Source organism: Chelon labrosus (genome assembly GCF_963514085.1).
Source record: "Chelon labrosus genome assembly, chromosome: 16".
NCBI classification, from domain to species: Eukaryota; Metazoa; Chordata; class Actinopteri; order Mugiliformes; family Mugilidae; genus Chelon; species Chelon labrosus.
In genome coordinates, this window is record NC_140349.1 from 9,670,980 (window position 1) to 9,696,784 (window position 25,805).

Consider the following 25,805-nt stretch of genomic DNA (forward strand, 5'->3'; position numbering starts at 1 on the left):
GATACGTCTCTTTCTGTGACTGTTTCTTTCTCCCTCTTTTAAACCGTCGTATCTTGTTCTGCAGCCTGCTTGTTATAATTGACAAGAGGCCCTGTGCTCCGGCGCAGCTGAATTGTTTTAAAAGGATACACCGGAAATTCTGCGAAGAAGTAGACGACACATGCATGTATGCATACAAACACATTTTTGAGTGTCAGGTGAAAAAAAGAGTACACACGTCAGCCTTAACATTCGTTGATGTGTTGTGTGATGTAATCCCCCCACTCCCCAAAAGCACAGCAAGGCCAACTTCAAGTGCTCTTCATGCAGCCATCAGACTGTGCAACACTTTGGGGTGAAATCAACCATAGGTCAGTCATTCAGCATCACTTCGCTCATGCAATCTACATGCAATCTGCAGTCTGTAATCTGCAAGCAAAAATGAAAGAGTACATCTCCGCTACCTCATACTCTCCTCCGTACTTGGCCTCTGAATTACCCACTCTATGTTTTTAAATGCTCCCTAAATTACAAATCTGTTTATCTGTCGTCTTTCTAATCAAGAAACCCTAACCTCTTCTCTCCTGGTTTACATGAGGGTACACAGAAACAAGCTGCTGTGGCTTATCTGAAAACAGCACCATCTAGGGTTCAAATGCCCGCATAACTGCAAGCTACAGGGTCCACAATGGCACGGCAAGAACATGGGATGTCATTTCAGTCAGTGTAACCACACAGAAACAATATTGAAAAGGATGAAATTGTGCAAATTAAAGGCTTATGTGAGTAAGGTGGGATTGTTAAAAGATTATATAAAGGTATCCGGTTGCAGCTTTTACCGACAAGGCCAGAAAACCACATCCTATGATTCAGCTATATGTGGGGATTTGCTTCTCTTTGAACGTGAAACTGGTTTCTTTTTATGGGCCTAGGAGTGCTTCACGCTGCCTCCAAAATACTTGTGCTGTGAGAGGGCTGTCCCGGCCTCCCGTTGGAAAGGAGCGTGGAGGCGATCAGAGGACAGGTGCAGCGGTGATTCCTCAAAACTACTTTCGCTGACTTATATGGGCATTTGTTTATGTAACTGTGCCTGCCTGCGGCGGCCCAAGCCTCCCTCGTAAATGAGCACTGGCAAACCAGAATGTTTTCAAAGTTCAAATGCACAAGTGCATGATGTACACTTTGGGATTAGATCTTTGTTTCGTTGCCCATGGGTGCATGCTTGTTAATTACTCCCACATTAACTGCAAACATGTGCTTACCGCTATAGTTTTGGCCACTGAGCAGCTCCGATTCGGTAGCTGGAGGTTAAATAAACACACTTAAGGCATTTTAGGAAGAGACGGCAAACAAAGAAATACTCAGTGTTTTGTCTCATTATCCCAGACTGTGTGGAGTCCTTCAAACACACTTAACTACCATTGCTTGTCCAGTTATCACCCCATTATTACAGCTAATTAATTCTTCCTGGTCCCTCGTGGCTTCCACCCTCCATTACACATGCATATGCCGGGAGGGAAGTTGCTGAACAATGGGTCAGGCTTTTCCTCAGTTTCTCACACGCTGGGCATCTAATAGCTCCTCTGATTGCACAGTTGGGCATACGTTTGCTGCTTTCACGGAGAAGAACTCTGCTCAAACAGCAGAAGAGACAAGTGGTGAAATGTAATCTAAGATTAACCTTGAGGATTTCTTCTTCTCAGATGTCGTATAAACCTGCATCAGAGGTTGTACTGGTGGCGTAAACTGTCTGTGTGATCTGTTCAGACTCTTACCAGATTACACAACTTTGCTCCTGCATGCTGTGTTGACGCGATTTCTCAAAGCTGACAAGTTTGCGTGAAAGTGAAGGTGTGCTTATGCAACAGGATGTAACATCCACTTCAGTAACCTACCAGAGGACGTACATTTACGAATGAAGTGCAAAGAACTGTAATTGTTAGATGTAGTATAATTTATGATTTTACAGTTAGAGAGAGCAGGAGTGAGTGGGATCGCGTCATGTTGTGTGACAAGCGGCTCTTCATTAGTGTAACATGACTTATTGGGATGTGACGCCCTTGGACCTTGCTTTGTGGTGACACACTGCATGTGCGAAAAAATACAAAGGATTGGGGCATAGGCCCGCTTGTTGATTACAGTCCAAACAATAAACTCTTATTTGCTGCAGCTGTTCCCGTAACTGTTGTTAAGCGTAATTCGCCGAAGAGATTTGGCAACAATTTCTAAACACCCTAAAGACACACAACAGAGAGTTTAAGGGGAAAAGAACGAGCGCCGTGTCTGGGAGTTTTCTCAGCCCTCGGTTAGAAAATCATCACAGCAGCCAACGTTATGCGCGTGACATGACGCTTAATGCAAAAAAGATCAAAGAGGGGACTGTGATAAAGGTTGGAGTCATTGCTTCAGCGACGTGAAATACTACAAAATTAGCAGGATTCGTTTTGTTTTGTCTGAGCAACAGACGAAAACTCAAAAAAATGTTAAATTTATAATTATACAGAAAAATGTTAACGTTTGAATCTGGGTGCAGGGCAGCATTTGTGCTTGATAAATGAATCAATAAGTTATAAAAATAATAGATAACTTTTTAGATTTTGGTAAAAAGAAAAAAAAAAAAGATGTCACCAGCTTGGCCTTTCTTAACTGAGAGCTTTTACAGACTTTAGTAACTAATAACACTAATTTCAAGTAATTTTCCCTAGTCTGAAATTTGGCAGAGTGGACATTTTTTACCTCTTTAATGTCAACACCAAATTGTGTTCCGAGTATACCACATTTCCCAAAAAGCTTACACAGAGTTCATTCGGTCCTGCAGGTCACCTAGACCCCTGACAGGTTGACTGAGCCCGTAAATGTCAGTTAAACGTAGCAGGCAAACTAGTTAACGGAGGAGGAAATTACACGCTTATATTGTTCAGGAGAGCGTGCAGTAATGTGCCCCAAAAGATTCCCCCATGGCATGACTCCTCACTCCCACAGGCCGAGAAAAGGAAACTGAGGGACATTATTGGAAAATGACAATCACTGATGAGCACGCCTATTAGCTCCTCTTTTCTACACTTCCTGACTCATGCTGTTTGGACAGTTATTTATTTATTCAGATTTATCTCTCTCTCTCTCTCTCTCTCTCACGTAGCTTTGCTAAAAGGGAGATGGAGCCAGCATTACACCAACAGGCAGACACCCACGTTAGGTTATCCCTTTCACACTTCGAGAACTACCCAGATCCGCCCACATCCCGGTGGAGGGAGAGGGAGTGAGAGAGCCAGAGGCTGCGGGAGAGTGGCAGAGAGGGATGGAGGGGTGGAGGGAGGGAGGGAGGGAGGAAGGGGTGGAGGGGGCTTATTCCTGTGTGCATGTGCGCTCTTGTGTATGAGAGTGTGTATTCTGTGAGAGACAGACAGACAGAGAGAGAGAGCGCGCGCCTGCACCTGCACCTGCACCTCGACTTTTAATTGGCCGAGGAGGCAGCGTCGCCATGCTCGCATCCAACATCATGCTTCCTGCACAGATGAGTTTACAGAACACCCCCCACGTGACCGATCCATAACTTTGATTGCCTTTTAATTAACCCCACAAACATCATCAAACGTACGTCTACATCCCGAATGAACCCACACTGATCCAATTGAATGTGTTGGACATAACAACTTATTAAATGACTAATTAATTATCATTATGTTGTTGGTATATAATGATCACTGTTTAACAAGTGGATCTCTGCGCAATGTCCGCGTGTACTGGAAATCTCAGGTGTGCGTTCACTTTCGTTTGACAATTCATCTCTGTATTTCGTCCCCGCTGATCCTCTTTCCGGTACCTTTGGCTCTGCGTTGATATCTGCGTAGTTTGGTGTTCATAATCGTTTGTCTCTGTCTCCCTGCACAGATCCCTCCCCTCTCTTCAGATTCAAACTCCCTCCCTCCTCCGAGCTCTGACACAGTCACTCTCACACTTACACACGCACACGCGCGCACACACAAACACGTCTCCCCCGCACACTCCCCCCGCCTTGGTGCTGTCTCATTCACTTCAGCACTCCATCCACGCACTGACTCCGGCTGGAAGCAGGGGGGGCGGGGTTGGATATATACCTCCTGATGCAGGCCACAAGCTACACTGAGACTGGACCCACTTGCAGTGCAAAGACCACAAGCAAGAAGACTCCGAAGCCGGGAGTAGAAGTACCAACATTTATCCTGGAGCTTAGAAAGAAAAGACAAGCGAGACCACAACGTTTGGTTCTACGGACTGTCTGCTGGAGCTCCGATACAACCAATTTGTCACTCCGCTATACGCCAGTTTCTCTGGATATAGCAGCTAAACAAAGTTGGTAGTAAACTCTTTGGAGTTTGGTTAGAGTCACTATATTTTTTCTTTGCTTGTGAGAGTGGACTGCACTGAAACTTGGGATCGACCCAGCCTGGGTCGGGCTTGGACCTGGCGCATCTTTTTCGCGGCTTCAAACACTGCGAAAGTTTTGGCCAGAGCGCAGATCTGAAGAAGTCGAGTCAGTCTTTGAGAAACATTCAGCAGCTGCTTCCCGAGTCGAGATCCAGACGCCTGGACGACCGGTTAGAGAGCCACTGACGAGACTTCGAAGAAACCTTTTTCGAGGTAAGGAAGTCTTCAACTTCTGGCGCGTAAATGTTCTTTCTGTGAGTACACGTTGCCGATTCTATGTTTGTGGTTTGTCGAAGAGTGAACGGACCCGGAAAGTTACAAAGTGAGGATGTGTGGTGGATGTTTGTGTTGTTCTGTTTCAGCTGAACTGAAAAGTCGCTGTCCGTGGTGCTGAAACTCTCTCAACTCCCTCAGTCTCGCTTCTCCTCCGCTGAAATGTTCGAGCAACGTGGTTCTAACGCATCGCTGTTTGCTCGATACAATTCATCTCCTGTCTGCAACATCGTTTGTTCCAACATTTTCCTTGCAGATCTTTTCGAAAGTTCCAGTAGTGCAGATGTATTCTGCTACTAGAGCACTCTGGGTGAGGCGATCTGACAGCAGCAGAAAGTTAGACTGTGGCAACAGGTTGACGAGAGAACTTTCTGGTATACTTGTATAGATCAGATTGCATGACAACTTTGGGTGTGGCTGTGGAAGATGTTACAAAACAATGCATCATTAAACAGCACTTTCTATTGCAGATGCTTTTACAGTGACAGCTGAATGCATTGTAGATAGAAGCTTTAATCACTTGCACAGCAATAAGCAAAGACTGTGCAAGTAAGTAACCCAACAAAAGTTACATTTGCTTGCCTGTTTCACTTTTCTAAGATGTCTAAAAGAAATTCATACAGCACCAGCAGTACATTTAAACTCTGCTGTAATCAGAATTTACAAACACACACTTAGAACTTCGCCCTTAAGCTGCACAGAGTTCGTATCAGCAGTCTGCAGTGATCCGTTTTGTTCCGTTGTTGGTGCTGTCTCATAGATTTGAAGCAAAGCTTTTTTAAAGTGGTCTAGTCTCTCGCACATGTGTGCAAGTGCTTGCTGTACGCAGCAAAAGAAAGAGCTGAGCAATACCTGGATGCTCAACCATGTAATGCTTACAACAGTGGCTTTTCCTAGGTTTGCTTCAGCAACTTCCAGAGGAAAGAAAGAAAGATTGTAATCGCCTGTCTCTGCACTTAGAGACAGAGAATGACAGAGACAGTAGGGAAAAAATCTTGAACAACATTCAGACAGTTTAGCTCAAATGTCTCAGCTTCAGTCCGGCTGGAAAATCATAACCTACCAGCTGCGAAGGTCTAACATCATTGAATTGCAATCAGTTTGTCTTAATTCATTTAGATTTTATTTCTTGCTGTCCTCTTTATCACATATCAATGTTTGCATAAGCCTACCTCAGATATTTTTTACAGCTTTCTGGTTCAAGTAGTCATGCAAATTATTTAACCACCTGTTCACCAACAGCCGGTGAAAATGCCACAGCTCAGCATGTGTGCGTGTTTGTTATGCTTTACAGCGTTACACAGTTTCTCTTGCTCATACACTTGCTTGTATCTGGGATGAGACAGGCTTGTACAAAACTGTGCACGCCTACATAAATAGAAAGCATGTCGCTGACGGCTTATTTGCAGTTTTGTGTGTTTTTCACAGTGATCTGCAAAAAATAAACCCCGTCTCCATAACAACAATCTGCCCGCTCTTTAGACGGCCCGCTATGCAGAAATGTTGTTGACGACAGCAAGTGGACAAGCAAGGGGAAGGGACAGAGAGAACGGGTGGGGTGGGGGGAGTGAGCGGCTATGTGGAGAAAGAGCAAGTTCTCCCGCGACAGCTGGACCTTTCTTTTCTACTCTGTGCCTCATCAGATGCCCATTCATGGCGCTTCCGGTTGTTGGGAGGCGGGAGAGAGACACCCGCCGACACAAAGCAGAGGTCTTTGCTGTTGCTCACAGACATGAGAGGGAGGGTTAGAGTGGCAGAGAGGGAGGGAGGGATGTGAAAAGAGATGTGAGGATCGCAATTATGAGTTCTCTGCCTGAAAAGTGCAGGTGCCTCTCAAAGTGAGTGTCGCTATAGGCATCAATTGTGCCTGCTCTGCGCTGCCCCATCTTTATGATTAACCCCTTGGTCGCATAGAGCAAATACAGGCATTTACTGCAAAGTCTGATATAACACTTTATGCTTCCTTTGTCATCCAATGCCTGATCACAACTAATGCATTGTATCTCACCATGGAAGATGTTTCGCAATAATGAGACACAAATGAAAAGAGGAAGTGTAACCGTCACTCCACGGGAAAAGATGTTGCTGAGCAACAGTGTTTCTTATTCTCGTCAGAGCTCCAAGGAGCATCTATCCCTTTACCTCTATTGGTCCAGTCGAGTGCAGAGACCTTGACAGTGACTGCGCGCTCTTTCTCTCGGCAGGATTAGTCCTGCAACGGTTAAAGCCAGAGTCTGCACGAAATAAAGTGAGGTCCAAACAAAGCAACAAAAGTCATAAGCACTAAGGATGTTTAATTTGAATGCATGCAGCCATTCTGCAGAAAAGCAGAAAAAAAAATGATAAGAGTATGTTTTAGTGAATTATAAGTGGAAAATTTGCATGCATCTGCACCAGCGTGCATGCATTTACCTTAATATGCAGAAAGACTCTGCAGACAGACTCATTAGTCACTCACATCATTTTGCTTCATGCTCTGGTATGTTATGCAGGAAATACTCCCGAGATAATTTTTGAAATGCCACAGCGGGGTATGTAATCACACCTCACCACGGACACAGACTAACCATTTCTCTTGTTTACCACTCAATAGGAGGAGTGCATAGCGCAAATAATGGAACTAATAAGCGTCTCTCGTTGCCAGTGGCAATGCTTCTATGGACGTCAGACTGACGCACATAATTCGCAGTACAGTTCAGTGTGTGGGAGGAAAGAGCAAAAGCTTGGAGATACCAGCTTGCTGTGAACTACTCTAATTGCACTGCCTGAGCAATTATGTCCCGAAGAACAGGGCATTTCAGATCATTGAACATACTCTAAAACACAATGATACCGATCATAGGCAGATCCCTGAGGCATGTGTATTAGTTAAACAATAGGTTTAATCAAAAGGCAGCTCATGAATATTGTTGAAATTTGCAGATAGATCCTATTTTGCATACTAATAACTGGTCTTTATTCAGATTACTTAGACACTGGTGCATACTGACACATCTCTTCTCTGCTTCATTTCTCTCTTTTTCTGCAGCACCCTCTCTGGTACAGACATGACAGCCTGTCTGCTGTACTAAAACCTACAAATCCAACAATTCTTCAGAGGGGTTGTGAAGATAAGTAAGAGATCTGAATCAAGTGCAGTAACTTGCAACAAAGAAGTCAAAGAAACCACCCTGGTTAAACCATCAACCACAGAAACAAGATCAACACCATCTCTATCAAAGCCGACCCAATGGCGCGGTCAGCGTTTACCGGCCCCTGTGTGGCCCTCGTCCTGCTCTTCTTCGGTTTGACCTCCTGCACTCCCTCCGGCCCGGCCTCTGCCACCTGTGCCACCCTGGAACAGAGCCGCTTCTTTGGTGTATTCTCTTCCACGACCACCCTGCACTCCACCCCGTGCTCCTGGACCCTGCAGAATCCCGACCCTCGCCGCTACACCGTCTACATGAAAATCACCAAGCCCACCGACACCTGCGTGCCCCGCCAGATCAGGACCTTCCAGTTCGACTCCTTCATCGAGACCTCTCGCACCTACCTGGGTATGGAGAGCTTTGATGAGGTGGTCCGGCTCTGCGACGCTTCAACCACGGTCACCTACCTGGAGTCCAGCAAGCAGTTCCTGCAGATCCGCAAGGTTGCCCCAAGAAATGGCCTGGAGATCGTGGCGGGGGAGAGTGATGTTAGCGAGTTCAAGGCTGAGTTTCTGGTCGTGGGGAAGAGGAACCCAAGTATGCCCGCTTGCCAGATGCTGTGCCAGTGGCTGGAGAAGTGCCTGTCCAGTAGCACCCACGATTATCCCTGTGGCATCATGAACACCCCATGCCAGTGCTGGGAAGCCCCAAAGAGGAAACCAGGAAGCTGCTACAGGGGCGGTGTCTATGTTGAGAAATGCCTTCCCGTTCCCAGAGACAACGGACGCGATGCTGAGATCATCAGTAAGTTTGATTCATTTAGTACGCACTTAAAAATATTAAAGAAATACTAAATCTCAAGAGTTTTATCAAAACATTTAACATGAAAAGAACCAAACAAAGATGTTGTGTTTTTTACGATAGCATCCCCCTGGGCTAGACTGTTAAGGGGGTTATGTGCTTCAAGACCCCAAAGCTCTGCGGGCTGCCTCCAGCCGAGCTATCACTTAGTAGCTGCAGAGGGTAATGATCCATGTCTGCAGAGGAGGGGCACAGGCAAACAGTGGGAACTTCGAAGCCATGAAGTAATGGGAAGTTAATGAAAGGTGTTAGGGATATTTGCCAGAACATCATGAGGCCTAAGTGGCAGGTCCTCCTGAACCACACACATCGGCAGCTCTTCATTTTGTCTCAGGCAGGCTCGCCGGGCTCGACGGTTAGCGAGGAGTCGGGGTGTTAGGGCAAGATAGAGGGCATGTTTGTGAGTTAGATTGGGGGGGAGGCAGAACGGAGCACAAAGACCTCACAGTCAGCTGGCGGCACAAATCGAAGCGCTGCACTTCAGGTCGTCATAGCAACGCCTCACACACACCGCTCACTCTGCCGTGGTTTGCACCAAGTGGTTAAAAGCAAACAATCACCATTTCAAATGGAACATCTATTGGATTGAGTGCTCCGTTCTGCTCACAAAAGATCGTCCTTGCTCATTCTCTGCACATAAAACGAATATTACTCACTTCCTGTCCTTCCACGTATGAAGTCAGAGAATGTTTGCTGACTCATCCTTTGTGCACCTTTTACACAAAGCGTGCAAAAAAATGTCAAAATTTACACAACCTAGTTTCAGCTGGATTACAATTGTTTCATGCAGCACAATCAATTTTTTTTTCTCTTCTTGTCTCTTCTTGCAGAGGGCTGGGCTGGTTGGGGCCGCTGGTCCGTATGCAGCCAGGAATGCGGCGGCGGAGTCCAGGTGCGCAGCCGAACCTGCCAGCCTGATGATGGTGTGTGCGAGGGAACAGTTGAGGAAGGACGGGCTTGCAACCCTCAGCCCTGCATTGGTAAGCTCACCTGTAATTCAGTCATTTGAGTGGGAGCCCTGCTGCAGGTGGCTCAGATTCAAGGCAATAACGGTGCAATTTTCCAATTCTCTCAGGCAAAGAGCGCAACAGGAGCCAGGGTCTGCGGGCCATCGTCGGTTTGAAGAGAGACAATGCTGATGAGCCTAACCACGGAGTTGTTGCCACCCAAGCAGGTGAGACAAACCACAAAACAGTGAAAATATCTGATTCCACTCACAGGAAGGCACAACAAAACGTTATCTTGACCTTTCTGAGTGTTAAAGTTTTGATGACCCTCTAATTCCCTCTGTTCACAGTAGATGCTAAGACTGATGAGTGGTCCTCCTGGAGTTCATGTTCAGTCACCTGCGGGGAGGGCTGGCAGGGCCGTTCCCGTGTCTGTGCAACTTCTTCCTTCACCACCCAGTGCACAGGACCCCTTCGTGAGAACCGGCCATGTAATAACACAGCCGTCTGCCCTGGTGAGTGTCTGATTCGTCCTCTCCAATGTGAGCGTGACAGGGTGAGAAAAGAACAGAGGAACGTGTGATCTAGAAAATGTTAGGGACACAATAGAGGTAGGCCATTATATCTTAATGATTTCCCTTTGTACAGCACCAGTCACAAAGGAAAAGTAGATAACCAGAGGCAGGCAAGTTAGAGGGGCATTTTTGAGCTTCACACGCTGAGATTGGATTGTGGAAAATAGGCTTCTATTCAATGCTGAGAAAATAGAGCAGTGGTGTTGTGTAGAGGGCTGCCCCACCTAGTGGAGAGCTTACATAATGTTTCTGTTCCACTTAAACGTTATGAACCTCCAGTTAATTCAGAATACCTTTGTTTAGTGGATGGTGCTTGGGATGAGTGGACCCCCTGGAGCTTGTGCTCATCCACGTGTGGCCGCGGTTATCGTGACCGCACCCGCACATGCAAGATGCCCAAGAATGGAGGAGAGCCTTGCCGCGGCCCAACAAGACAAACCAAGTTCTGCAACATTGCTGTCTGCCCAGGTGAGTCAGAGTCTTAATTCTGGATCATGCTACTTAAAATTCCCAACATTGCATCTATTGTCCAGTTTGTTCTCTTTTCTTTTGTGCCTGTCAAATCCATGACAACTGACTGGGGCTGTTATACTTAACCCTCCAGCTATCTGATTCAGACACGAGAGCTAATTAAACCACTTATTGGCATCACCGGCATCACAAACAGCAACTGTAGTGGCAGGTTGACATTACGTATGACGCATAAGAATAAAAGCCTCCGTGGGTATTAGTCAGTGGCTTTATAAAAGCCACCAGTGACTCACGCGGCGCTCATGGTCACTCTGCCTGTTAGAAGTTTAGTTCTTCCCCACTCTGCCACCTACACGTGTGCTGAAAAGGTGTAACTCATTACGAAATCACAGCTGCAGTTTTACTTTTTGGTCGTAATGCCTTTATGTAAAAAGTGAGTCCTTTATCAGAATACTGTCTTGCTGCAGTTGCATTTTACCATCAGCAGATGTCTCTGTGTGCCACAGCTGATTTACTGTCAATACAGAGAAGGGGCTCAGAGTCATTACTGAGAGATGATTATACATTTCATCTGAAACAGAAAGGCTTAGGAAATTAAGTCACCCTAAATGGCCCATTTAGCATAATAGATTTTTTTTTTTTAATTTGACCAATCTCATTTTTTAAGACTATTCACTTTGTTCCATTTATTTTAAAATTTTGCAAGGCACCGTTTAATTGCAATAGATTTTTCAATCTTCCCAGGGCTATTGTACTCCCCATTTTAAATCTGCCATAATCTGAAAGGTGGTTTTTTTGCCCATTATTGAGTTTTCATAGCTGTACTATTACTCAATAAGGCAAAAAAAAAAATCTTGGTGTGCATGACCTATTAGAAAAGTGTCAATTGCAGTAATGCTCATAATGTTATAAACAAGTTCAGTGGATCTTGAGAAATTGAGAGGTGCATGCAGTCATTCTTGAAGGGCCCACAACTGACTTTCTTTTTCACATAAACGCAGCCAAAGTAGACCATGTGAATTCTAAACAGCGTCAGGGAGTGTGGCTTGATGCCTGTGGCCTGAGGCTCTGTCTTGTCTCCGCTCTGGCTCTAACGCTCTTGCATATGTACGTTCCTCTGCCCCCCTCTAGTGGACGGATCCTGGAACGAGTGGTCTGCCTGGACCGAGTGCTCTGCCTCTTGCTCCAACGGCACCATGCAGAGAACCAGGGAGTGCAACGGGCCGTCTTACGGGGGCTCAGAGTGCCACGGCGGCTGGAAAGAGACCTCCAATTGCTTCCTGAAGGACTGTCCCGGTAAATAAAAGCAAATTTCAGACTAAACGTGCAGATAAAACAGAAACAAATCGGCTCAAAGTGCAGATTTCACGGTGTGGATCACTCTCTGCAGTTGATGGACGCTGGCATTCGTGGAGCACATGGGGCAGCTGCAGCAAGACCTGTGGTGGAGGCATTCAGCAGAGGCAGAGAGTCTGTGAAGGACCTTTCTTTGGAGGAGAACCTTGCCCCGGTGAAACAGGAGAACAGAAGCGTTGCAATGAGAAGAGATGCCCTGGTTAGTGGCTGTAATGCAGTAAATAAGTGTAGTCTCAGCACAGTATAATGTTGGTCTAAAACCAAAGAGTATAGATAGGTTAATCATCTCATCATATATGTTTATTTGTTTTTTAGAGCCCCATGAGATCTGCCCTGAGCAGAACACTGGAGAAGTTGTGTGGAAGAAAACCCCCGCTGGAGACATGGCTGCGACCGGCTGCCCTGCTGATGCCTCAGGTACGGTGACATCAAGGACAGCGATGCTGGATGTGCTTTGTCTTTGTACTGTTTATCATCTTGCATTAGGCCAACAACAATAACCCGCTTTCTCCTGTGGACAGGTCTGGTTCTGCGTCGGTGCACCCTTGACGCTGTAGGCCTTGCCTCTTGGGAGAACCCTACTCACATCAAGTGTGTCTCCAAGAACTACGAGAACATTCAGATGCTGGTAAGCCCTCAAAGCACAGATAACTAAAAGTTTTGTTCTCATTTCCCAGAGAAAGTTTCAGACTAATCTCTCAATTCTTCATGTGTAGTCAAGGGACTACCTCAGCAAAGCTCAGATGGGACAGAGCGTGGATGGTGTCGCCGAGGTGATTTCACGTCTTAGATTCTCCTCCGATGAAGGAGCCAAGTACAGCGGCGACCTCATGGCTGTCATGGAGATCCTCAAGAACACCACCGAGCTTTACAAGGGAACCAGGCTGAGGCTGAGCAACGCCGACGTCGAGGTGAGAAATTGAAACGTGCCCAATTGTGACTGTGTGCATATTTATTTATAGTCGTCTGTGGCCAAAAATGGTGTCTAATCAAGCTGGATTTGGTTTCTTCTTACACCTCTGTCTCCATTTTAATGCTCTCCAGAATTATGTCCAGACCATCAGCAACTTACTGAAGGAGGAACATCGTGACAAATGGGAAGAAACACAGCTGGTACGTGATAAGAGGGTGCACATGGACAGGGGATGGGATGATAATTTAAAAGGTTCGACTACAAAAACATGCACTCATTAAAATTCTGAAATGCCCTTTTATTCAGCCAAACTAGAATGTCAAGAGGTAAAAGCAGCTCAAATTAGACAGACTTATCATCTAGCATGGCCTACTTAGTTCATAAGTTATTCTTACAGCCAAACTCTGTCGCGTTGGACCACCTGTTGACATAGCTTCTCCCCACTTTCATGACGCTCTAGCAGTGTTCCTGCTAAAGCGAGTGAAGAAACAGCTCCTACTAATCAAGCTCCCTAAGATAGACGAGACAGCCAGGTCGGAAAGTTCGGAAAGCAGAACTCCCACTGCAGAGAGTGAGCACGTGTTTGTGCACAAACTAAAAACAGGCGGGTGAATTAGCAAAGGCCACTGCGACAGGAGAAAGCACTCCAAGGTGACAGCGAGCGGAGAGAGAGAGAGAGAGAGAAAGAGTGGCACTGAATCAGGGAAAATCACTACTCCCACTCTGCAATCTGTGAGTCTCCGTGCCATCCTACATACTGATGGCTGTTGTAAGGAGACACAGACAGTACATCGCATACACCTTGCGCCCACATCGCTGCAGTTCTGCGTCAGAGATACGCAAGTCAGGCAGCCCTCCCTTCCACCGAACAAGAGAGCGAGGACAAGAAAAAAAAAAAAAAACTGAGTATGAATCAACAGCCTGCCCATTTATGGCCATAAGGAAGTTCTGAGGTTGCATAGCAGCAAGAAGTGTGCTTTTTTTTTCAGTCCACTGCTGAGCGCTTTGAAAGAAAAAGTACTAGATGGACTAGTACCAGAGTAGGAAATCCAAATATGGTCATCTTTTCAATAGACTGTATCCTTGCTAAAGTGTGCAATTAAGCTGCTTACGTATAATAAAATGAGAAGAATATGTCCTTGTCCCCTTTGTCCCAATGTTCTCTATTTCTGACTCTGTTCCTTCCTTTGTGTCCAGATGGGTGCCAGCATTAAAGAGTTCCTCCGCCTTGTTGAGGACTTTGTGAACATGATCGGTATGCAAATGAGCGGCTTCCAGGACATTTATGAAGTCACCGAGAATTTAGGTGAGCCCTAATTTCCTCTGCCAGCTGCTCTCTGCTTGTGTCTGAATGATTTGTCCTTTCTCCAGCCGGGTTCTGCCATCAATCTCAATCTCGCCCGAGTCCACATAAGCAGCAGCAGATGCATCAGTTATGACAGTCAAGACAGTCGAGTCCATCACTTGCAGAGCGTACGACTCGTGCCATCTTAGAGATGCTGTGAGAGTGTATCTGGCATAACGCTTGTGTGGCTTTTGCACAAACTTATTGAACACCGCAAGAAATAACTGAGTGTGAAATGTAAACGCCACACGCTGAATCACTCTCAGTGAAAGTGACCAGATTTAGTGACTGTCACGGTCAAATAGACATCACATTTCAGCAGAATGTCTTTGGCGCTGCTTGCATCAGTACATTCAGACAGTTCTCCAGCCAGTGTAAGGATGTTTAAGAAGATTATCTCTGAGTGCTGTTCGCTAATAAAAGCCCCTTGTTCCTCCATCTCTGTCCTCCTCAGTGCTGAGTATCCACAAGCGACCCACAACTACAAGCTCCAACTTCACCTTCCCCGTGAAGGGCTGGAGAGGCATGCTGGACTGGGTCAGAACCTCTGAGGAGAAGATCTCAGTGTCCCGCGATGCTCTGGGTATCGAATCAACTGGTAAGATCAAACGAACGGAACAAATTCTAAGAGATAAAGGAATGTGCAGTTGTGTGAATCTGAGTCTGAGTGGGCCTTTGTTCTTCTTTTGCTTCCCCCAGACGGCAATGATGCTTTTGTGACTGGCATCGTCCTCTACAGAAACCTTGCTTCTATCCTGTCCTTCCAGAGGTAACAACATTTTTTCAGCTGTTAAATGCATAAAACTGGACTTCCATGAAATATATTTTCTGGTCACAAGATGGCGCCCTTATTTAAAAAAAAAAAAAAAAAACACTTTATATAGTGTTGTATTCATGAACATGTTTTTGTTGTAATGACGCACAGCTATACTGTATATCATATCCAAGCTGATTTATTCTGCTTTGACATCTTAATTGCACCACACTGACTGTTATTTCCTCTTCCTCCACAGTAACACCACCCTGCTCAACTCTAAGGTGGTGTCCGTTATTGTCAAGCCTACCCCGACTCTCCTGTCGTCCCCCGTCGAGATCGAGTTCCCCCACCTCCATAATGTGAGTCCCTGACTGTTATGCAATCTAATGGAGCCCTGCAAAAAATATCAGCCCCCCCCCCCACCACCACCCCACCCTCCGGGTGTTTGTTCGGTGCACAGGGACTGACATTTTGCTGACATTTCCGTGACACTGTGACTTTTTACTTAGCCTGCTCGTGTGAGTTGAAACTTGGAAAAGGCGACAGCGGCTGGTCAGCCCATGACGACGATAAGACGTGTGCAGAAATTAGCCGATAAGAAGCCGTTTTTAGTCTCATGATTGCAATACAAGGGAGGGTGGTGAGAAATGTGGGCAGGTGGCTGGTAGCAAGCTGTTGCATCTCACACGTTTATAGTGAGGTGTCCCGACCTACTCATTTCCCTTATCTGAAGAGATTCCTCACACGGCCTTCTCCATCTACCTCTCCTTTGCAGGGCACCATGAATGAGACGTGCCTCTCATGGGACGAGAGCGAGACGTAAGTGTTGACCACGGTTGTTTTTCCCTCTTAAATGTGAATCACAGTCTTGTGCCTGTCACCGCGTATGAACATTCGACCCTCCCCCTCGCCGTCCTAAAGCACACTCACCAGAGAGAAGGCAATAATCTTTCATCCATTTTTCATGTCAGTTATATCTGAGGGACGCGCCACAGCGTGTTCGTGTTGACCCATCTCCCCTAGCCAGAAGCGCTAGGCCTCCGTCAGCTGTCTGACATACTTACCGCATAGCACACACACTTAAGAAATGACAACCGTGATGACAGCAGCTCTGACTGAGTGGCACTTCACTTCAATCTCCTGCATCGCTTTAAATGAACCACATCCTTAAGAAAGAAATATACAAAGGCAACACTTCTAACCTCATCATGTACAGCACCGCTTATATAGTTCACACTGCAGATGTCGGTGTAAAGAGAAGGCCAGCACTCCCTCCCTCGCCTCTCAGTCATGTTAACGTTGTGGCTGCGGCGCTTTTTAAAGGTGCTTACATGCATCTGAATTACTTGGCCTGGATCAGTCAGCCCCATTCCCCTTATGCCCTCCTGAAACAATACACAGGTGGACCATTTGCATTTAGATAGATCCTTGTGCTTGTGGTGGAGAGATAAGAAATGAAAATGCAAACAAACCACCACAACCAGAGTCAGAGCATAAGCAAAAACGAATTGGAAGAAAGAAAATGTAATTAACTCATGTACTTTCAGAGGGAGGGCGATGTGCCTCCGGTCAAATTAGATTCATTTTTGACAGGATGTGATTAATTGCAGGATAGAGACGGTGGCCGATGGCAGAGTTTGGGGGTCACTGTTTGTTTGCGCATGTTTCATATGTTTGAGAGCACTCTCATCGCAGGAAATGGTCCATTAGCTTCTCCAGTGTTGGGCTTTATCCATCATGGATGCAGAGTAAAAAACTCGACACTAACTGATGATTTTTAAGCCTTTGCACCACAATCAAGGATGCAACATTTAAACTATCCGCACACATTAAACAGGGCAGTCAAGCCCACTCCAGGCAGAATGATTCTGGCCCTGTGGCTGTCGGCTGGACCTGCTGGCTATAACGCCCCACTGTGTTCACCAGTGCCTGAGGGTGTTGCTTAAAGTCCTCTGTGCTCTGCTGCCACTGCTGCTTGCAAACAAATGCAGGTAGTTTTGCAGTGTAGGCTTCCTCAAAATGGAGAAAAGAATCATAATTCAGACTCTCTTCACGTCCCCATCCTTTTATCAAAAAAAAAAGAGGGGACACTTTGTTCTTTGTCTCCAGTGAGCTGGACAAACCTTGAAATGAATCTCATGCTTTCTGAGGAAAGACTGCACACGACAAGAAATGATGACTTTTATGGAGGCCTGTCATGATTAATCATGGCACAGATGGCTGTTAATCACATACATGTAAAAGTCAGAAGGAATGATGAGCCCCAAGTTATATAAAATGTTTCCTCAAAGTATTTCAGCCTTTTAGTATTTAAAAGGAAAGGAAATAAAATGCATGTTGCATCATTTAAAAAAAAATCATATTCATAAGTCTCTACCTCAAGGAGAATATTGTTTCATCAGTCATAACAAAAAAAAAAAAAAAGCATTTTAAAAATCCCTAAAGACACATTCACATGAGAAGTCTGTCAGAGCTCTCCTCTCCTAACCCGCTGTTGCCTTTCCCTCTCTTTCCCCTGTGCAGTTCTTCTCTGCTTGGGTCTTGGTCTAATCGGAGCTGCAGAGCGGTCCCCGTTCATTCATTCAGAACCAAATGCGTGTGTGACAGCCTCTCCACCTTCGCCATTTTAGCGCGCGTCAACTTCGACTCGGTAAGTCGTCTTTCTCCTCACGACATGGAAATCGTTTGTTTTCCGCCATGCATGTGAAATGAAATGTGTGTGATTTTTTTTTTTTTTTCTTGTGCAGTGTGGTTGTGAATGCGGTGCAGCGCCATCGTGTAGTACTTGTTGTTTTCGAGCGTTTTGCTGTAGCGGTGCCTGCCAGCGCGTCTTTGTCTCCGTGCAGGTGCCTCTGATCGGGGGCGAATTTCAGCCTTTTTTTATTGAGGAGGAAAAACATGTTGGCATGGCGAGAATTTAGACTTTAAAATCTGAATATTACTAGTTGCATTGTCGCCTGTTTATCTTTGCACGGGCTTCTTAATTTGATGCTAATTCACTTGCAGCCAGCAACATAATTTACAGAATAGTTTTTTTATCGCATGCAGTGGGAATCATCTTACAGGTGCATATGCATGGAAATTAAGAAGCTTTGACCTTAAATTAATAATCCGATCACTCAAGATGACTTAATGATCAATTAAGCTTGCATGATTTTGAAGTGTGCATATGCAAAGTTGGTGCAGGGGACCTTGAATGCCATTAATTACCAAAAAAAAAATCTGCCATTGTGCACGGCTGTACATTTTCATGCGCAAAGACAATGTGTAATTTTCCCCTTAAGACCGTGTTGCCTCTAAAGCAGCTCGCTCTCCAGTTGCCTTGGCAACGGCTTCTGCAGCGCTAACTCGGCCTGTGTGATTTTTGATAACTGAGATGCTGAGGGGAGGGGGGGGGGAAATAACACAAGCCCCCCCCCTCGTCTGCTCTTCTCTGAGCAGACCCCTCAGGACATGAGGAAATGTTCTGTCCCTCTCTGCTCGAATCTGATTGCTGCAGCAGCAACTGATAAACAATTAACATGTTAGTTTGAGAGGAATCTGTGTTTTAATTGTGCACATTTCCTCAGATCTGTTTAGTGTGTGCGAAGGGAGGAAAACAAGCTTCATGAGTTTGGACTGCGGTGTTTTTCTGCTGCTAAACCCACTCAGTTGTTTTCTTCGCCCCCCCGCCCCCCAACCTGTTGTTTACATCCTTGATTTGATTTGCTCTGCTGCTGCCAGTCTGAACAGCGCCTCCCATATTTGTTATAGGCTGCACACACACACACACACACACACACCCTCCTTTCAACCTCCCGCGACAGTACGAAAGGCAGCTGCACCAATCATTCTGTCTGCCAATATCTCTGAATTCTCGATTACATCCACACCCCTCCTCCTCATCCTACTCCCCCTTCCTCTTCGGCCACAGCAGCAAGTCTGAAAATGCCAGAGAGGCGGACCAATAAGAGACAGACGTCTGGTCATGCACTGATGGTTCCTCCTTTCTCTCCCCCCCCCCCCCCCCGCCCGCCCGCCTGCCTCTCCATCCATCCTTTGATGTGTGCCGTGGACATTTTCAATAACGTCTCCCTGGCATGGCAACCGCACGAGGAGCACAAGCAAGAAGAAAGCGAGAGGCAGAAATAGGCAGATGTGAAACACAGCCAGACACCGCAGTGCGTTCGCTCTCATTCGGCATTTCAAGAGTATGTGTGTTAGACACATGATGGCCCAGTGGGAGCAGTGAACACAGTTAGCACAGCAGATACCCTTGAACGCAGGTGTAACCATTTAAAAAAAAAAAAGTAAAACAGCTGATAAGAAGGGTTTCTCTGCACCTCTTTCTTCCTTTAGATTTCAAAAATGAGAACATGTGACTCGGTCAAGGACAGGCAGAAGGCAAGCTTCATATTTAGGTCAAACTAGCTGTCTGAATGTCACTCAGCGGCCCCTGGTACAAGATTCAACCCAGATATAGAGACTGAACAGAGCGGGAACAGAACATACTGTATGCACTATTTTTTTTTTCTCCCCCTTCCCCAGATTCAGTGAAAGCAGAAAGACAACTTAACACTCTATCTGCTATCTGCCATCTGTTTTGGGACACTCCTGGTGTAGTTGGATAGATTTGGGAACAAATTTGCCACACTAAATTAGTCTTTGGCCGCCATAGGCTGAACTTCACCAGCTGTGCTTTGATAGCAGGAAAAGCCTATGTGGGGCACATATTTGAGAGATTGAGAGCAACAATCCTTCAAGGCTCAGCGCTGTACCGTTTAAATTCGGGGACACTATCGGCGGCGGCGAATGTGTTAGAAGCCGTGCTCCACATACGAGAATTTATGGCCATCGTAAATCAAAAGAAGGCCAAAGCCGTGCCTCGTTCCTTCCCCTTTTGTCAGTGATACTTAGATACCTGTGGATTTATTACATTTCAGGCCCCTTTCTCACTCACCTTTGGGAGTCTTAGCTGTTTCTCATCTTTTCCCCTCTTTCAGCACATTATTAAAAACATAATCACACCATTTGTAAATGAGGGATTTTGCTTTTTTTTATCAGTAGCCAGAACGAGTTTTATCCAGCTCACACGCTTCGCGGTGATGACAGCTTGATCAGAGGTGCTAGATTAACTTGAAACCTTATTAGAGCCACGAGAATAGGTGTGACACAAAGATTATAGATGCAGTGAAACCGCACAATTATCTGCGGGGGATGTGCAGGCGTGTTAGAGAAGCAGCAAGGGTTTCGGGAAAGTCTCGAGGAGCTGAGGTCGGTGTGTGTGTGTATGTGCAGCAGTGACCCGGTGGCCCTCCAGGTGAACGAGCAACGGAGAGGACAGGGAGGAGGGGGAAAAAATGGTCCTCCACCAGAGGATCGGTGCCAGGGCTCTTTGAAACATGGGACGGTCACCGCCGCTGGCAGTGGCAGGCGCTAAGCTGCTGTCAGAGATCAGAAGGGCAGGTGGTGGCAGATTAATGCGCAGGTGATAATGGTCCACCTGTTCGCTCCCCCAGGGACTGACAAGGAGCTGCTGGTTGGCGTAAATACACCAAAAATTCTAGCAGCACATCTAACAGGGAGAGGGGGAGAAAAAAAAAAAGGAGGATGTCTGTCAATTATTAGAAGGTCGCTGTAGCAGCTCAAAGTAACGGCTGGATACAGCTGCCCCTGGGAGCTGAACAGCCTGCTTAATGGAGAGAGAGAGATGTGTGTGTATCTTCCTCACCTCATTTGCTGACTCAAAAGCTCAATGGACCAGTGCAGTGACCCTGACCGTTTGTTTAGTTTGCCGCTCCATCTTTCTGACACGTTCACCTTGGGGTCACCTTGCCTCTGCCGTGGCCTGATTGTGCCATTCAACCGTTTGCCTACAGGGAGCTGTCTGCTATTCCAGATAGCACGCGGCCAGAGGCTTCGTGCTCTGCGCGTGACTCTCGCTGCTGTTTTTTTGTTTTGTTTTTTGTCTCTGCACGAGTGTGTGTTGGTAATCAGCTCTAACAGGCATGTTTGGTCTTGTCTCCTCTGCGTAGATCATGGACAAGGCACTGCTCCCGTCCGTGACTCTCATCGTTGGCTGTGGGGTCTCCTCTCTCACCCTGCTGCTCCTCATCATCATCTATGTCTCCGTGTGGAAGTAAGTCACCCTACCAGCAACGACCAGCCGTGTCTTTTAAAGGCTGTGCTTTCTCTTTTCCCATTTGGCCTGCTCATGCCTAAACATATTCTCCCTTTTCCCAAAACTCCAGGTACATCCGCTCAGAGCGCTCCGTCATCCTTATCAATTTCTGCCTCTCCATTATATGCTCCAACGCCCTCATTCTCATCGGACAAACTCAGGCTCGCAACAAGGTAAGGCGCACCTCCAACATATCCTAATTTCTCTTTTCAACCGTTCTCAAAATTTGCTTGCTTTGGGGACCTGGATGCAGCAGTGCCTCTGACACAGATTTCTCATCTTTCCACAGGTGGTGTGCACTCTTGTAGCTGCCCTCCTGCACTTCTTTTTCCTCTCCTCTTTCTGCTGGGTGTTGACAGAAGCTTGGCAGTCCTACATGGCTGTCACTGGTCGTCTGCGCAACCGCATCATCCGCAAGCGCTTCTTGTGCTTGGGCTGGGGTAAGGGCGCTTTTTCCTTTAGGCTCACCTCTTGCTTCACCTTCTCTTCTCTCCGTAGCTTCTTGATCTCGTAGGCGCTAACTTATCCCCGCTCTGCATGTTTTCTGTCTTACAGGCCTTCCTGCACTGGTGGTGGCAGTGTCTGTGGGTTTTACAAAGGCTAAGGGATACGGCACGGTCAACTAGTAAGTCCAGTCTCAGATTTCAGCTTCTGCATCTTCTTTTTTCTGAGCATTTATTTTGAAAATCTCTTCTTTTAGCTCAAGCATTAATATTCCTCTTCATTTTCTTCTCTAGCTGCTGGCTGTCTCTTGAGGGTGGACTCCTCTACTCCTTCGTTGGCCCCGCTGCTGCTGTCGTTCTGGTGCGTATTCTGACTTTGATGTCCCATTACGTCTCAACACATTATAAATGCATTACCTGTTCTTATATATATTCTCTTCTGTATATTTTCCTGCAAACAGGTGAACATGGTCATTGGTATTCTGGTCTTCAACAAGCTGGTATCCAAGGACGGCATCACCGACGTTAAACTGAAGGAGAGAGCCGGGTAGGTCTTATTGATCTTCTCCGCACACAGGAGTATTGTGCTTATCGCCCTCATCAGCGCCATTACGGGTTTATTGATGATGTGCTTTGATATCAAGCCTAGCCATCACACAACAGGAGTTGCATCTAATCTGTTTTTTTTTCTCACCCTGCAGGGCGTCACTGTGGAGCTCCTGCGTGGTCCTGCCCCTCTTGGCCCTCACCTGGATGTCTGCAGTCCTGGCCATCACCGACCGCCGCTCTGCCCTCTTTCAGATCCTCTTCGCCGTCTTCGACTCGCTCGAGGGCTTCATCATCGTCATGGTGCACTGCATTCTGCGCAGAGAGGTGAGAGAAACGGATAACAATGCATGTAAAAATTAAAAAATTTGTTTTGGTCGTTTTTCATGCGGTTGCATAAGCTAAAGTACAGCGGACAAATTCCTGACTTTTCCACCCCTTCATTAGGTTCAGGAGGCTGTAAAGTGCAGAGTAGTTGACCGCAAGGATGATGGAAATGGAGACTCTGGCAGTTCCCTGCACAATGGCCACCCCCAACTTATGGTAAATTTCTTGGCTTATTGCCTTTTTAATGTCTTGAGTGCCTCTTGCATTTGCCCCTAAACGAATATGTGCATACATTAAAAACTGATAGAATGTTTTTTTGTTCTTTTATCAGCAGTCTGATAACGAAAAGGATGGAGATTCAAGCAGACAAGGTGAGCAGATTTTATTTTCCCATCTTGCCCTTAACCATTTTTCCATTTTCATGTAAATTCCTGTGCGCCTTGCACTTAAAACATCTGATCTTGCATAAAAAGAGAACATGTTTATTGAAGTAGATTTTTTTTGGACGTGACATGATTCTTCATCGTTTTTAACTCTCTCTTACATTTTTTGCTTTGAAGGAATGAAGAGTTCCTCCGAAGAGAAGATGCCTCCTCCTCAGCTGCCACTCCCCATGGGCTCCAACTTCCACACCCTGCCATCCAACCCCAGTAAGAGTCACATGCAGGCTGTTCCCGAGTACTCCAGCCACACCCTCACCCTGAAGAGAGAGAAAAGCCGGCTGGTGGGAGGAGTCGATCCGTCCTGCGGGAAGCCCGTGTATGTCTGCGAGGGGGAGCTCTTCAAGCAGCTGGACGCCGACCTCGCCCGTGAGGGCAGCATGTCCGACGGCAGCGGCTACGTCCTCATGCCCAACACCACCTCCACCCTGAGGTCCAAGCCTAAAGATGACCCCACAAAATACAACATCAGCGTGGAGCAGCTGCCACAGGCCAGACTCATGCACCTCGGCGGACCCTTCGCCGAGCCCCAGGCTGCCTTTGGGATGAAGTCAATGAACCCCGACCAGGTCAGCGTGTCGTATTCAGAGAGAGACTCTCCAATCCAGAACATCCACAACATGTCCAGTGAGTCTCACATCACCCACAGCAGCCTGGAGAACACCTTTGAGTCCATGAACTCCATGATGTCCAAGAGTGAGACAATCTCCACTCTTTCCATGAGCTCTTTGGAGGTAAGAGGAGATCTAATAGTTGTTTTACACATTCTTTTTGAAGTTTTCCAACATCAAACTTAACCAACTTTCTTTGTCTCTCTTTGTCTTTGCAGAGACAGAAATCCCGTTACGCTGAGTTGGACTTTGAGGTAACTATTGTTCGAATATCGTCTCTGAAAACATTATAAATGGCGTGCAATATATGTTAAAGTCATTATCTCAAGCACTAATTGTGTGAACATTTATTTTGTCTACTCTAGAAAATAATGCACACCAAGAAACGCCACCAGAACATGTTCCAGGACCTTAACAGGAAGCTACATCACGCTGAGAAAGACAGAGAGTCTCCTGCTTCTGACAGCAAGGTAACACATCATGACATTGTTCTCATCCCACACTTCCATGGACATCAACTTTCAGGAAATACAAAACAAAACAAATAATGAGAAGGAGTGCAAGCACAGAGGCAACGTTACTGCTAAAACATTCTCTGATGTGAAGATGACCTGATTAAACGATGTACAACATAGTGTATTGAACTATGGTTGTCAGCACCTGGAGGTCATTTGAATAAGGATGTATTTTCTTCCTTCCTTCTTACAGTCTGTGAGATGGAGTGTGTCTTCAGGAGGAAGTGACAAAACGAACCACAGCGTGAGTGTTTATATACAACCTCACAGTTTCAAAATTAAAGCCGTATATACAAGACACGCCATCAGATATTGCACATGCCTCAAGTCATTTGCCCAAATGGCAATATGAGTTTCATTATTAGCAAATCACCTCTGATGAAGCCCATTTCATTTTGATTATATCAGGAATTGCTCGGGCCTGATGTGTGGCACAACGGCTAACGTGGCTTCTCTTTGTATTCCAACAGGACAAACAGCAGGGTCCTCTGGAGAGGCCATGGGAGGGAGTCCGGGGAATACCACAGTCACCCCCTGCATGGGTGCGTAAAGACCTGGAGCCCTTAGCTGCCTCGCCTCTGGAGCTGCACTCTGTGGAATGGGAGAAGGCCAGCACCACCATCCCTCTGGTGGGGCAGGACATCATCGACCTGCAGACGGAGGTCTGAGGAGGAGGAGGAAGGGGGCTAGCGATGCCACCTGATTTCACCTCGTCACCTTTTTGGTTTGGGAATGGGATCCTAAATGGATAGAGTAGAGGAAGCCGAGAAAGGGAGGGAGTGAGAGTAGGTCCCAGAATCAGTGTCTTCAAACCCTCAACCAGAGCAAGAAGGAAAGGAGAGAGGGAGGAGTGGAGATGGTGGTGAAGGGATGTTTAATGTAGCTTCTCTGTGTGGACTTATCAGCACCTCTTAACAGAGTGCTCTAAAGGTCAATGGGTTAGTGGAGCGATCAGTGGCCTCCACAGACCAGGACTGTCTGTGGTACCATTAACGCTTCACTGGCGGGTTCCTGAACCCTGCAGCCTGGGTTTCAGAAGATGTGGTCGACATGTCTGTGCTTCTTTTTTCCTTCAACTCAGCTTTGAAGAAGAATTAAATAACAATGAAGCGGCGCGTCCTCCCTGCTTCTTGGGAGGACCAGCCGGGACTCTTGGCTGCTCTTCTTCCAGCCGAGTTAAACTTCCAAAAACAGGACAAGGCAAGAGAGCATAAGGGACCAGTTTCATGCTCCAGTATTCTGCACTTTGTTAGAAGGGCGTACACATTTAGTTTTTTGTGGAGTGGGTTAGTTCATCATTTTTACCATTTTATTTTTTTGTTTGTGCTGCTTCACACCTGGAACTTCTTCTCCAGAGCCGAAAATGAGACTCTCTCTGTTGAGACTATAACTCTGATATCGGAGGGCAAGCTTGATCATGCTGATAGTGCTTCTCACTGTTGTTATGATCATGGTTTTTATTATTATTCCAATGATTATTCCCAGTGTTTTGATTGGCATTGTTTCTGTCTTTACTAAGCTTATGATCTATATTTAGATTTTCCATTCCCCTCATGATTGACAGGCACAAGATTTATTGTTTTTGTCCTGTTACCTGCTACACAACACTATTGTCCAAAAAAAAAATGAAAGAAAAGAGAAAGAAATGGATTCAATGCATCTACAATGTGTTGTGAGCTCGTATGGACTGCATCGGGACAAACATACTGAGTGGTGATGGAGGTGGTGGTTAGTGATCCGACATTTCCTGG

At 46.3% G+C, this 25,805-nt stretch overlaps 1 protein-coding gene across 1 annotated transcript; it reads left to right on the top strand.

The window, feature by feature from the left end:
- Nucleotides 1-7,888: 7,888 nt before the first annotated feature.
- LOC311501293 (adhesion G protein-coupled receptor B1-like) lies at nt 7,889-25,177 on the top strand (the record flags this gene model as incomplete). The annotated part of the gene is made up of 31 exons (XM_084563017.1): nt 7,889-8,591; nt 9,479-9,628; nt 9,724-9,822; nt 9,946-10,110; nt 10,474-10,638; nt 11,773-11,937; nt 12,032-12,196; nt 12,313-12,414; nt 12,519-12,625; nt 12,714-12,908; nt 13,042-13,110; nt 14,108-14,216; nt 14,710-14,853; nt 14,955-15,024; nt 15,269-15,371; nt 15,788-15,831; nt 17,536-17,662; nt 21,027-21,130; nt 21,243-21,345; nt 21,462-21,612; nt 21,728-21,797; nt 21,910-21,976; nt 22,077-22,162; nt 22,317-22,488; nt 22,609-22,704; nt 22,820-22,859; nt 23,049-23,662; nt 23,758-23,793; nt 23,905-24,009; nt 24,248-24,298; nt 24,525-25,177. 31 exons carry the CDS (start codon nt 7,889-7,891, stop codon nt 24,720-24,722), a joined length of 4,575 nt encoding a protein of 1,524 aa, XP_084419143.1. The 3' UTR covers nt 24,723-25,177.
- Between the last annotated feature and the right edge of the window lie 628 nt (nt 25,178-25,805).